We start from the raw sequence: 14,182 nt of genomic DNA, 5'->3' as shown, positions 1-14,182 counted from the left end.
GATTGCTGTTACACTGATTCCTGTTACACTGATTCCTATTACACTGATTGCTGTTACACTGATTGCTGCTACACTGATTCCTATTACACTGATTGATGTTACACTGATTCCTGTTACACTGATTCCTGTTACACTGATTCCTATTACACTGATTGCTGTTACACTGATTCCTGTTACACTGATTCCTGTTACACTGATTCCTATTACACTGATTATTGTTACACTGATTCCTGTTACACTGATTGCTGTTACACTGATTCCTGTTACACTGATTCCTATTACACTGATTCCTATTAGACTGATCATTGTTACACTGATTCCTGTTACACTGATTCCTATCACACTGATTATTGTTACACTGATTCCTATCACACTGATTATTGTTACACTGATTCCTATTACACTGATTGCTGTTACACTGATTCCTGTTACACTGATTCCTATTAGACTGATCATTGTTACACTGATTCCTATTACACTGATTCCTGTTACACTGATTGCTGTTACACTGATTCCTGTTACACTGATTCCTGTTACACTGATTCCTATTACACTGATTGCTGTTACACTGATTCCTGTTACACTGATTCCTATTACACTGATTATTGTTACACTGATTCCTGTTACACTGATTCCTATTACACTGATTATTGTTACACTGATTGCTGTTACACTGATTCCTGTTACACTGATTCCTGTTACACTGATTCCTATTACACTGATTATTGTTACACTGATTCCTGTTACACTGATTCCCATTACACTGATTATTGTTACACTGATTGCTGTTACACTGATTATTGTTACACTGATTGCTGTTACACTGATTCCTGTTACACTGATTGCTGTTACACTGATTCCTGTTACACTGATTGCTGTTACACTGATTCCTATTACACTGATTATTGTTACACTGATTCCTGTTACACTGATTCCTATTACACTGATTATTGTTACACTGATTGCTGTTACACTGATTATTGTTACACTGATTGCTGTTACACTGATTATTGTTACACTGATTCCTGTTACACTGATTGCTGTTACACTGATTCCTGTTACACGGATTGCTGTTACACTGATTGCTGTTACACTGATTCCTTTTACACTGATTCCTATTAGACTGATGGCTGTTACATTGATTACTGTTACACTGATTCCTGTTACACTGATTGCTGTTACACTGATTGCTGTTACACTGATTCCTGTTACACTGATTGCTGTTACATTGATTGCTGTTACACTGATTCCTGTTACACTGATTGCTGTTACACTGATTGCTGTTACACTGATTCCTGTTACACTGATTGCTGTTACACTGATTCCTGTTACACTGATTGCTGTTACACTGATTCCTATTACACTGATTATTGTTACACTGATTCCTGTTACACTGATTCCTATTACACTGATTAATGTTACACTGATTGCTGTTACACTGATTATTGTTACACTGATTGCTGTTACACTGATTATTGTTACACTGATTCCTGTTACACTGATTGCTGTTACACTGATTCCTGTTACACGGATTGCTGTTACACTGATTGCTGTTACACTGATTCCTTTTACACTGATTCCTATTAGACTGATGGCTGTTACATTGATTGCTGTTACACTGATTCCTGTTACACTGATTGCTGTTACACTGATTGCTGTTACACTGATTGCTGTTACACTGATTCCTGTTACACTGATTCCTGTTACACTGATTCCTGTTACACTGATTCCTGTTACACTAAATCATATTAGACTGATTACTGTTACACTGATTCCTGTTACCCTGATTCCTGTTACACTAAATCCTATTAGACTGATTACTGTTACACTGATTGCTGTTACACTGATTCCTATTAGATTGATTGCTGTTATGCTGATTGCTGTTACACTGATTCCTGTTACACTGATTACTTTTACACTGATTCCTGTTACACTGATTCCTGTTACACTGATTACTGTTAGACTGATTCCTGTTACACTGATTACTGTTAGACTGATTACTGTTAGACTGATTCCTGTTACACTGATTCCTGTTAGACTGATTCCTGTTACACTGATTACTTTTATACTGATTCCTGTTACAATGATTCCTGTTACACTGATTACTGTTACACTGATTCCTATTAGACTGATTATTGTTACACTGATTCCTATTAGACTGATTCCTGTTACACTGATTCCTATTAGACTGATTCCTGTTACACTGATTCCTGTTACACTGATTCCTGTTAGACTGATTCCTGTTACACTGATTGCTGTTACACTGATTCCTATTAGACTGATTCCTGTTACACTGATTGCTGTTACACTGATTCATATTAGACTGAATCATGTTACACTGATTGCTGTTACACTGATTCCTGTTACACTGATTGCTGTTACACTGATTGCTGCTACACGGATTGCTGCTACACTGATTCCTGTTACACTGATTCCTATTACAATGATTCCTGTTACACTGATTGCTGTTACACTGAATACTGTTACACTGATTGCTGTTACACTGATTGCTGTTACACTGATTACTGTTACACTGATTGCTGTTACACTGATTGCTGTTACACTGATTCCTATTAGACTAATTGCTGTTACACTGATTCCTGTTACACTGATTCCTATTAGACTGATTCATGTTACACTGATTGCTGTTACACTGATTGCTGTTACACTGATTCCTATTAGACTGATTCCTGTTACACTGATTGCTGTTACACTGATCCTGTTACACTGATTGCTGTTACACTGATTGCTGTTACACCGATTGCTGTTACACTGATTTCTATTAGACTGATTCCTGTTACACTGATTGCTGTTACACTGATTCCTGTTACACTGATTGCTGTTACACTGATTGCTGTTACACTGAATCCTATTAGACTGATTCCTGTTACATTGATTGCTGTTACACGGATTACTGTTACACTGATTCCTATTAGATTGATTATTGTAACACTGATTTCTGTTACACTGATTCCTATTAGACTGATCATTGTTACACTGATTCCTGTTACACTGATTGCTGTTACACTGATTCCTATTAGACTGATTCCTGTTACACTGATTGCTGTTACACTAATTACTGTTACACTGATTACTGTTACAGTGATTCCTATTAGACTGATTACTGTTACTGATCACTGATTACTCCAGAAAGTTCGTGCCGCTTCACCTTCAGGGCAGTACGTGTCCTCCAAACAGAAACTGGCCTTGTGACCCTCAGCGACCCTCGTACCGTTCAGGGTCAAGAGGTCATAGTGTGTGAAGACCTCGATACTATGGTAATGCCTGTAAGAGATCAGAAACACAGCAGTCATGTGACACAATCCTGGCCTCTCATTGGGTTGTAAACCGTCACATGACAGATTCTCCTTCTGCTGGACGAGGACTTATACTGACCACAGAATCCTGACACAGCTGAACACACATACACACTAGTGAAATATAAGGTTATTTGGGAGTGTGACCACTAGAGGGCATGCTTGTGCAACAGATGGCTGAATATCTCAGTTACCAGTGTTGTAGTAGCCCATGTTTGGTGGCAGATCTATCTGTGTTCCCGTGTAAACATCTGTTAATAAAGTATCTCTCCATCTCCATATTCTGCTGCACTACAGAATATCACATAATTGACGATGACGATCTATCGAGTTCACGTGACAGAGGAAATGTTGCTGTGAGCGTTTAATGGCCGTATGAGTATCTTTTCGGCAGTGAAACAGACAGCATAAGTTAAAGGCAAGGTCTAAAGAGTCAAGATGACGACGCTGGTGGGAAAATTGAGCCCATTCGACAGTGAGTCGGAGCTGTGGGAGGAATACATGGAAATGATGGAGTATTTCTTTCAAGCAAATGACATTGAGATAGCTGAGAAATAGAAGGTTGTGCTGTTGTGGATTTGGGGCTAACACACATTGCTTGTTGAGAAGTTTACTCTACCCCGCAAAGCTAGGAGAGAAAACACATGAAGAGTTGGTAAAAGTCCTCAAAAATCATTTCAATCCTAAACCAAGTGAAGTTGTGCAAAGATATAAATTTAAGTCACACACACAGAAAGAGGGAGAAACTGTTGCAGATTATGTGGCGGAATTGAATAAGTTAGCACAGCAATGTGAGTACGGGGCCACACTTCCACGAATGCTGTGTGATAGACTCCTCTGTGGAGTGAATGATGACAGTATGCAGAAAATAACATCTGCCAGGCAATGGAGTCTGCAATCGAAAACGTGAGAGATCTACAAGGATTGTTAACTGAGGAAAACTGAGGAGAAAAGAAAGAGCTGGTAGGAGAGCTCATCTCATTAGAGAGGAGGAAAGTGACGAGAGGGAGGACACCAGTGATATTAACACAATATACAGTATATACCAAGTGAAACCCAAAGTGCCTACTATCACAAAGAAGGTGATGGGGAATGCAAGTGGAGTTTGAAGTCGACACAGGTGTGACGATCATCAGCCAAGAGCAATATTCTAAGCTGTGGAGGAATGGCCAGGTAGTGCGCTGGCACATTGATCAGGTGAGCATATGGCAGTCTACCCAAAATCCCGAGCTTAGGCTGTATCAACGTTGTTAAAAAAAGTAGAAGAAAAAAAGTGTAATGTTCATAAAATGTCATTATACTGCTGTTCATATATCTGACTAATTTGTTGGGGGCTAGTGTTATCAGGGGGAAGGGGATACAGTGAAGTATAAGGTTATTTGGGAGTGTGACCACTAGAGGGCATGCTTGTGCAACAGGTGGCTGAATCTCTCAGAGTTAGTAGTGTTGTTGTAGCCCATGCTTGGTGGCAGTTCTCGTGTGTTCCTGTGTAAACATCTGTTAATAAAGTATCTCTCCATCTCCATATTCTTCTGCACTACAGAATATCACACACACACACACACACACACACACACACACACACACACACACACACACACACACACACACACACACACACACACACACACACACACACACACACCTGTGACACTGGTGCCAGGTCCAGGACTCTCTTGTGGCTCTGGGTCTGAAGTCGGCTCTGCCCAGGTTCATGATGCGTGAGGAGAAGCGCAGGAGCCGCCGGTGACCATTGTGATCATGCCAGTTCATGCGTGAGGCAGAGGAGGACAGGCAGTGTTCCTCGTGAGCACAGGTGAGCAGGTGCAGCGGACGGTCCTCCAGGTACGCAGACTCCTGAACCAGCTGAGCGTCCACCACCAGATCCGGAGCCACTGCCAAAAAAACAGCAACAGCGCCATTATATAAGGATCATAAATATTAATTATTTTATAAGTGATTCCCAGCAGCTCTGGTACCGTCTGCACAGGTGACCCCGGCTGCTTTAGCTCCGCCCCCTCGAGGGCAGTACACCTGTTGGCTCCTCCCACACTGCTGAATGGAGATTTCAGTCCCGATGCAGTGAGTTCCACTAAGAACCACGTCCTCCGACCCAGAGCTACCCGGCCAAAACCACGTCTCCTTCACACACACACACACACACACACACACACACACACACACACACACACACACACACACACACACACACACACAAACACACAAACACACACACAAGTGAGACGTGTTATTACACATCATTCATGTACATTATGAAGGATTTTCCACTTTCCTCTCCAAATTCTATTTACCCAGAGCCACTTTTAAATAGGCTTTTATAAGAGCACAAATGTGATCCACATCCAGCGGCGCTATTTTGGGATTGTTTTCTCTCTGGGTTTCCAGCTCTTTCCCTGAATCTGTGCAGGGCTGTAATTACCTTCTGCATGGGAAACAACAGCCGGGAAAACAAAAGCTCCGCGGATGTAAACACGGACTGAATAAAACACACTCAGGACTCGATTACACAATAAACTGACAGCGAGTTGCATTTCATGAGCAGCTGCAGGTTTCATAACTGCGAGTTTCATTCAGATGCATGAGTTATTGTTCCATAGTTTAACTCTCTTTAATCTGTTTCAATAACAGCCGAGCTGAGAGAGAAACACACCGTCTGCTGTTCAACCCGACACGAAAACTCAGTCACATTCTGTTTGATCAGAAAAAACGGTTGAATGAACATTGAATAATGAGATGATATTTTTTAATTATTAATTGATTTAATAATGAATCACAATAAATTATTAATCGTAATTTTGATTTAGCATATGATTTTCGACTTAATCATAATTTCGTCATAATTTCAATTTATAATTGATGAGAAGGAATGTTGAGGAGTTTGATGAGGAGGAGCGTTGAGGTGTTCGGTGAGGAGGAGTGTTGAGGTGTTCGGTGAGGGGGAGTGTTGAGGTGTTCGGTGAGGAGGAGTGTTGAGGTGTTCGGTGAGGAGGAGTGTTCGGTGAGGAGGAGTGTTCGGTGAGGAGGAATGTTGAGGTGTTCGGTGAGGAGGAGTGTTGAGGTGTTCGGTGAGGAGGAATGTTGAGGTGTTCGGTGAGGAGGAGTGTTGAGGTGTTTGGTGAGGAGGAGTGTTGAGTTGTTCGGTGAGGAGGAGTGTTGAGGTGTTCGGTGAGGAGGAGTGTTGAGGTGTTCAGTGATGAGGAGTGTTTAGGTGTTCGGTGAGGAGGAATGTTGAGGTGTTCAGTGAGGAGGAATGTTGAGGTGTTCGGTGAGGAGGAATGTTGAGGTGTTCAGTGAGGAGGAATGTTGAGGTGTTTGGTGAGGAGGAGTGTTGAGGTGTTCGGTGAGGAGGAGTGTTGAGGTGTTCGGTGAGGAGGAGTGTTGAGGTGATCGGTGAGGAGGAGTGTTGAGGTGTTCGGTGAGGAGGAGTCTTGAGGTGTTCGGTGAGGAGGAGTGTTGATGTGTTCGATGAGGAGGAGTGTTGAGGTGTTTGGTGAGGAGGAGTGTTGAGGTGTTCGGTGAGGAGGAGTGTTCGGTGAGGAGGAGTGTTGAGGTGTTTGGTGAGGAGGAGTGTTGAGTTGTTCGGTGAGGAGGAGTGTTGAGGTGTTCGGTGAGGAGGAGTGTTGAGGTGTTCAGTGAGGAGGAGTGTTGAGGTGTTCGGTGAGGAGGAGTGTTGAGGTGTTCGGTGAGGAGGAGTGTTGAGGTGTTCGGTGAGGAGGAGTGTTGAGGTGTTCGGTGAGGAGGAGTGTTGAGGTGTTCGGTGAGGAGGAGTGTTGAGGTGTTCGGTGATGAGGAGTGTTGAGGTGTTCGGTGAGGAGGAATGTTGAGGTGTTCAGTGAGGAGGAATGTTGAGGTGTTTGGTGAGGAGGAGTGTTGAGGTGTTCGGTGAGGAGGAGTGTTGAGGTGTTCGGTGAGGAGGAGTGTTGAGGTGTTCGGTGAGGAGGAATGTTGAGGTGTTCGGTGAGGAGGAGTGTTGAGGTGTTCGGTGAGGAGGAATGTTGAGGTGTTTGATGAGGAGGAGTATTGAGGTGTTCGGTGAGGAGGAGTGTTGAGGTGTTTGATGAGGAGGAGTGTTGAGGTGTTCGGTGAGGAGGAGTGTTGAGGTGTTTGATTAGGAGGAATGTTGAGGTATTCGGTGAGGAGGAATGTTGAGGTGTTCGGTGAGGAGGAATGTTGAGGTGTTCGGTGAGGAGGAATGTTGATGTGTTCAGTGAGGAGGAATGTTGAGGTGTTTGGTGAGGAGGAATGTTGAGGTGTTTGATGAGGAGGAGTGTTGAGGTGTTCGGTCAGGAGGAATGTTGAGGTGTTTGGTGAGGAGGAATGTTGTGGTGTTCGGTGAGGAGGAATGTTGAGGTGTTCGGTGAGGAGAAGTGTTGAGGTGTTTGGTGAGGAGGAGTGTTGAGGTGTTCGGTGAGGAGGAGTGTTGAGGTGTTCGGTGAGGAGGAGTGTTGAGGTGTTCGGTGAGGAGGAGTGTTGAGGTGTTTGGTGAGGAGGAGTGTTGAGTTGTTCGGTGAGGAGGAGTGTTGAGGTGTTCGGTGAGGAGGAGTGTTGAGGTGTTCAGTGAGGAGGAGTGTTGAGGTGTTCGGTGAGGAGGAGTGTTGAGGTGTTCGGTGAGGAGGAGTGTTGAGGTGTTCAGTGATGAGGAGTGTTGAGGTGTTCGGTGAGGAGGAATGGTGAGGTGTTCAGTGAGGAGGAATGTTGAGGTGTTTGGTGAGGAGGAATGTTGAGGTGTTTGATGAGGTGGAGTGTTTAGGTGTTCAGTGAGGAGGAGTGTTGAGGTGTTTGATGAGGAGGAGTGTCGAGGTGTCCGGTGAGGAGGAGTGTTGAGGTGTTTGATGAGGAGGAGTGTTGAGGTGTTCGGTGAGGAGGAGTGTTGAGGTGTTCGGTGAGGAGGAATGTTGAGGTGTTTGATGAGGAGGAGTGTTTAGGTGTTCAGTGAGGAGGAGTGTTGAGGTGTTTGATGAGGAGGAGCGTTGAGGTGTTCGGTGAGGAGGAATGTTGAGGTGTTCGGTGAGGAGGAGTGTTGAGGTGTTCGGTGAGGAGGAATGTTGAGGTGTTTGATGAGGAGGAGTGTTGAGGCGTTCGGTGAGGAGGAGTGTTGAGGTGTTCAGTGAGGAGGAGTGTTGAGGTGTTTGGTGAGGAGGAATGTTGAGGTGTTTGATGAGGAGGAGTGTTTAGGTGTTCAGTGAGGAGGAGTGTTGAGGTGTTTGATGAGGAGGAGTGTTGAGGTGTTCGGTGAGGAGGAATGTTGAGGTGTTCGGTGAGGAGGAGTGTTGAGGTGTTCGGTGAGGAGGAATGTTGAGGTGTTCTGTGCGGAGGAATGTTGAGGTGTTCGGTCAAGTCAAGTCATCCTCATTTATATAGCGCTTTTAACAATGTAGATTGTTTCAAAGCAGCTTTACAGAGATAAACATATAATTTAAGGTAACAGAGATTGGTTTGGTATTATAGTGGCTCTTGAAAAATGTTTTTTCCAGCTAAAGTTAGTTTTGATTGATTCACTTCCGTCTAAATGATCATTTGTTATTTAATTAGGGGCCGCTAAGACGACACCGTTCTCTCTAAACAGACTTTAAACGTGAACCTGTGATAGACGCTGATGGCGTTTACATGCGCATTAAGAATTGATTCTATAGTTATGTGCGTTTGAATATATGTGCGCAGGTTTGTAATTCCTACAAACCATGCCTAAACAAACTACTTGTCTATAAATTTTGATAGAGAATTTTATTTTATCTTATCACTTTGGGTAGGTACGCGAACCGAAAAATTCCACAACGCTTTATCTGTAGAGTGGTATAGGGATCCTCCATAGGGAGAGGCTCCTCATAGGGTGAGGAGGAATGTTGAGGTGTTTGATGAGGAGGAATGTTGAGGTGTTCGGTGAGGAGGAATGTTGAGGTGTTCGGTGAGGAGGAGTGTTGAGGTGTTCGGTGAGGAGGAGTGTTGAGGTGTTCGGTGAGGAGGAATGTTGAGGTGTTCGGTGAGGAGGAGTGTTGAGGTGTTCGGTGAGGAGGAGTGTTTAGGTGTTTGATGAGGAGGAGTGTTTAGGTGTTCAGTGAGGAGGAGTGTTGAGGTGTTTGATGAAGAGGAGTGTTGAGGTGTTCGGTGAGGAGGAGTGTTGAGGTGTTTGATGAGGAGAAATGTTGAGGTGTTCGGTGAGGAGGAATGTTGAGGTGTTCGGTGAGGAGGAGTTTTGAGGTGTTCGGTGAGGAGGAATGTTGAGGTGTTCGGTGAGGAGGAGTGTTGAGGTGTTCGGTGAGGAGGAGTGTTGAGGTGTTCGGTGAGGAGGAGTGTTGAGGTGTTCGGTGAGGAGGAGTGTTGAGGTGTTTGATGAGGAGGAGTGTTGAGGTGTTCGGTGAGGAGGAATGTTGAGGTGTTTGATGAGGAGGAGTGTTTAGGTGTTCGGTGAGGAGGAGTGTTGAGGTGTTTGATGAGGAGGAATGTTGAGGTGTTCGGTGAGGAGGAATGTTGAGGTGTTTGATGAGGAGGAGTGTTTAGGTGTTCAGTGAGGAGGAGTGTTGAGGTGTTTGATGAAGAGGAGTGTTGAGGTGTTCGGTGAGGAGGAGTGTTGAGGTGTTTGATGAGGAGGAATGTTGAGGTGTTCGGTGAGGAGGAATGTTGAGGTGTTCGGTGAGGAGGAGTTTTGAGGTGTTCGGTGAGGAGGAATGTTGAGGTGTTCGGTGAGGAGGAGTGTTGAGGTGTTCGGTGAGGAGGAGTGTTGAGGTGTTCGGTGAGGAGGAGTGTTGAGGTGTTCGGTGAGGAGGAGTGTTGAGGTGTTCGGTGAGGAGGAGTGTTGAGGTGTTTGATGAGGAGGAGTGTTGAGGTGTTCGGTGAGGAGGAATGTTGAGGTGTTTGATGAGGAGGAGTGTTGAGGCGTTCGGTGAGGAGGAGTGTTGAGGTGTTCAGTGAGGAGGAGTGTTGAGGTGTTTGGTGAGGAGGAATGTTGAGGTGTTTGATGAGGAGGAGTGTTTAGGTGTTCAGTGAGGAGGAGTGTTGAGGTGTTTGATGAGGAGGAGTGTTGAGGTGTTCGGTGAGGAGGAATGTTGAGGTGTTCGGTGAGGAGGAGTGTTGAGGTGTTCGGTGAGGAGGAATGTTGAGGTGTTCTGTGCGGAGGAATGTTGAGGTGTTCGGTCAAGTCAAGTCATCCTCATTTATATAGCGCTTTTAACAATGTAGATTGTTTCAAAGCAGCTTTACAGAGATAAACATAATTTAAGGTAACAGAGATTGGTTTGGTATTATAGTGGCTCTTGAAAAATGTTTTTTCCAGCTAAAGTTAGTTTTGATTGATTCACTTCCGTCTAAATGATCATTTGTTATTTAATTAGGGGCCGCTAAGACGACACCGTTCTCTCTAAACAGACTTTAAACGTGAACCTGTGATAGACGCTGATGGCGTTTACATGCGCATTAAGAATTGATTCTATAGTTATGTGCGTTTGAATATATGTGCGCAGGTTTGTAATTCCTACAAACCATGCCTAAACAAACTACTTGTCTATAAATTTTGATAGAGAATTTTATTTTATCTTATCACTTTGGGTAGGTACGCGAACCGAAAAATTCCACAACGCTTTATCTGTAGAGTGGTATAGGGATCCTCCATAGGGAGAGGCTCCTCATAGGGTGAGGAGGAATGTTGAGGTGTTTGATGAGGAGGAATGTTGAGGTGTTCGGTGAGGAGGAATGTTGAGGTGTTCGGTGAGGAGGAGTGTTGAGGTGTTCGGTGAGGAGGAGTGTTGAGGTGTTCGGTGAGGAGGAATGTTGAGGTGTTCGGTGAGGAGGAGTGTTGAGGTGTTCGGTGAGGAGGAGTGTTTAGGTGTTTGATGAGGAGGAGTGTTTAGGTGTTCAGTGAGGAGGAGTGTTGAGGTGTTTGATGAAGAGGAGTGTTGAGGTGTTCGGTGAGGAGGAGTGTTGAGGTGTTTGATGAGGAGGAATGTTGAGGTGTTCGGTGAGGAGGAATGTTGAGGTGTTCGGTGAGGAGGAGTTTTGAGGTGTTCGGTGAGGAGGAATGTTGAGGTGTTCGGTGAGGAGGAGTGTTGAGGTGTTCGGTGAGGAGGAGTGTTGAGGTGTTCGGTGAGGAGGAGTGTTGAGGTGTTCGGTGAGGAGGAGTGTTGAGGTGTTTGATGAGGAGGAGTGTTGAGGTGTTCGGTGAGGAGGAATGTTGAGGTGTTTGATGAGGAGGAGTGTTTAGGTGTTCGGTGAGGAGGAGTGTTGAGGTGTTTGATGAGGAGGAATGTTGAGGTGTTCGGTGAGGAGGAATGTTGAGGTGTTTGATGAGGAGGAGTGTTTAGGTGTTCAGTGAGGAGGAGTGTTGAGGTGTTTGATGAAGAGGAGTGTTGAGGTGTTCGGTGAGGAGGAGTGTTGAGGTGTTCGGTGAGGAGGAATGTTGAGGTGTTCGGTGAGGAGGAATGTTGAGGTGTTCGGTGAGGAGGAGTGTTGAGGTGTTCGGTGAGGAGGAGTGTTGAGGTGTTCGGTGAGGAGGAGTGTTGAGGTGTTTGATGAGGAGGAGTGTTGAGGTGTTCGGTGAGGAGGAGTGTTGAGATGTTTGATGAGGAGGAGTGTTGAGGTGTTCGGTGAGGAGGAATGTTGAGGTGTTCGGTGAGGAGGAATGTTGAGGTGTTCGGTGAGGAGGAATGTTGAGGTGTTCGGTGAGGAGGAGTGTTGAGGTGTTCGGTGAGGAGGAATGTTGAGGTGTTCGGTGAGGAGGAGTGTTGAGGTGTTCAGTGAGGAGGAGTGTTGAGGTGTTCGGTGAGGAGGAGTGTTGAGGTGTTCGGTGAGGAGGAGTGTTGAGGTGTTCGGTGAGGAGGAGTGTTGAGGTGTTTGATGAGGAGGAGTGTTGAGGTGTTCGGTGAGGAGGAATGTTGAGGTGTTTGATGAGGAGGAGTGTTTAGGTGTTCGGTGAGGAGGAGTGTTGAGGTGTTTGATGAGGAGGAGTGTTGAGGTGTTCGGTGAGGAGGAATGTTGAGGTGTTTGATGAGGAGGAGTGTTTAGGTGTTCAGTGAGGAGGAGTGTTGAGGTGTTTGATGAAGAGGAGTGTTGAGGTGTTCGGTGAGGAGGAATGTTGAGGTGTTCGGTGAGGAGGAGTGTTGAGGTGTTCGGTGAGGAGGAATGTTGAGGTGTTCGGTGAGGAGGAATGTTGAGGTGTTCGGTGAGGAGGAGTGTTGAGGTGTTCGGTGAGGAGGAGTGTTGAGGTGTTCGGTGAGGAGGAGTGTTGAGGTGTTCGGTGAGGAGGAGTGTTGAGGTGTTTCATGAGGAGGAGTGTTGAGGTGTTCGGTGAGGAGGAGTGTTGAGATGTTTGATGAGGAGGAGTGTTGAGGTGTTCGGTGAGGAGGAATGTTGAGGTGTTCGGTGAGGAGGAATGTTGAGGTGTTCGGTGAGGAGGAATGTTGAGGTGTTCGGTGAGGAGGAATGTTGAGGTGTTCGGTCAAGTCAAGTCATCCTCATTTATATAGCGCTTTTAACAATGTAGATTGTTTCAAAGGAGCTTTACAGAGATAACCATATAATTTAAGGTAACAGAGATTGGTTTGGTATTATAGTGGCTCTTGAAAAATGTTTTTTCCAGCTAAAGTTAGTTTTGATTGATTCACTTCCGTCTAAATGATCATTTGTTATTTAATTAGGGGCCGCTAAGACGACACCGTTCTCTCTAAACAGACTTTAAACGTGAACCTGTGATAGACGCTGATGGCGTTCACATGCGCATTAAGAATTGATTCTATAGTTATGTGCGTTTGAATATATGTGCGCAGGTTTGTAATTCCTACAAACCATGCCTAAACAAACTGCTTGTCTATAAATTTTGATGGAGAATTTTATTTTATCTTATCACTTTGGGTAGGTACACGAACCGAAAAATTCCACAACGCTTTATCTGTAGAGTGGTATAGGGATCCTCCATAGGGAGAGGCTCCTCATAGGGTGAGGAGGAATGTTGAGGTGTTTGATGAGGAGGAATGTTGGGGTGTTCGGTGAGGAGGAATGTTGAGGTGTTCGGTGAGGAGGAGTGTTGAGGTGTTCGGTGAGGAGGAGTGTTGAGGTGTTCGGTGAGGAGGAATGTTTAGGTGTTCGGTGAGGAGGAGTGTTGAGGTGTTCGGTGAGGAGGAGTGTTTAGGTGTGTGATGAGGAGGAGTGTTTAGGTGTTCAGTGAGGAGGAGTGTTGAGGTGTTTGATGAAGAGGAGTGTTGAGGTGTTCGGTGAGGAGGAGTGTTGAGGTGTTTGATGAGGAGGAATGTTGAGGTGTTCGGTGAGGAGGAATGTTGAGGTGTTCGGTGAGGAGGAGTGTTGAGGTGTTCGGTGAGGAGGAATGTTGAGGTGTTTGATGAAGAGGAGTGTTGAGGTGTTCGGTGAGGAGGAGTGTTGAGGTGTTTGATGAGGAGGAATGTTGAGGTGTTCGGTGAGGAGGAGTGTTGAGGTGTTCGGTGAGGAGGAATGTTGAGGTGTTCGGTGAGGAGGAGTGTTGAGGTGTTCGGTGAGGAGGAGTGTTGAGGTGTTCGGTGAGGGGGAGTGTTGAGGTGTTCGGTGAGGAGGAGTGTTGAGGTGTTCGGTGAGGAGGAATGTTGAGGTGTTCGGTGAGGAGGAGTGTTGAGGTGTTCGGTGAGGAGGAGTGTTGAGGTGTTCGGTGAGGAGGAGTGTTGAGGTGTTCGGTGAGGAGGAGTGTTGAGGTGTTCGGTGAGTGGGAGTGTTGAGGTGTTCGGTGAGGAGGAGTGTTGAGGTGTTCGGTGAGGAGGAGTGTTGAGGTGTTTGATGAGGAGGAATGTTGAGGTGTTCGGTGAGGAGGAGTGGTGAGGTGTTCGGTGAGGAGGTGAGGAGGAGTGTTGAGGTGTTCGGTGAGGAGGAGT

At 45.4% G+C, this 14,182-nt stretch overlaps 1 protein-coding gene across 1 annotated transcript in view; it reads right to left on the bottom strand.

Annotated features, from left to right (window-relative positions):
- The window catches only part of LOC143734033 (lysyl oxidase homolog 4-like), a 30,907-nt gene that overhangs the window by 4,749 nt on the left and 11,976 nt on the right, over positions 1-14,182 (bottom strand). The window contains exons 6-8 of the mRNA XM_077225179.1: positions 5,297-5,459; positions 4,963-5,212; positions 3,170-3,285 (exon numbers count right to left, since the gene is read on the bottom strand). Of these exons, the coding sequence (XP_077081294.1) occupies positions 3,170-3,285; positions 4,963-5,212; positions 5,297-5,459 (529 nt within the window). The remainder of the gene's footprint in view (positions 1-3,169; positions 3,286-4,962; positions 5,213-5,296; positions 5,460-14,182) is intronic.

Source organism: Siphateles boraxobius, unplaced genomic scaffold (assembly GCF_051911475.1).
Source record: "Siphateles boraxobius isolate OS27281-9 unplaced genomic scaffold, OSU_SipBor_1 127, whole genome shotgun sequence".
Classification (NCBI taxonomy): domain Eukaryota; kingdom Metazoa; phylum Chordata; class Actinopteri; order Cypriniformes; family Leuciscidae; genus Siphateles; species Siphateles boraxobius.
The sequence above is the reverse complement of the archived record's forward strand: the minus strand, read 5'-3'. Positions and strand labels throughout refer to the sequence as shown.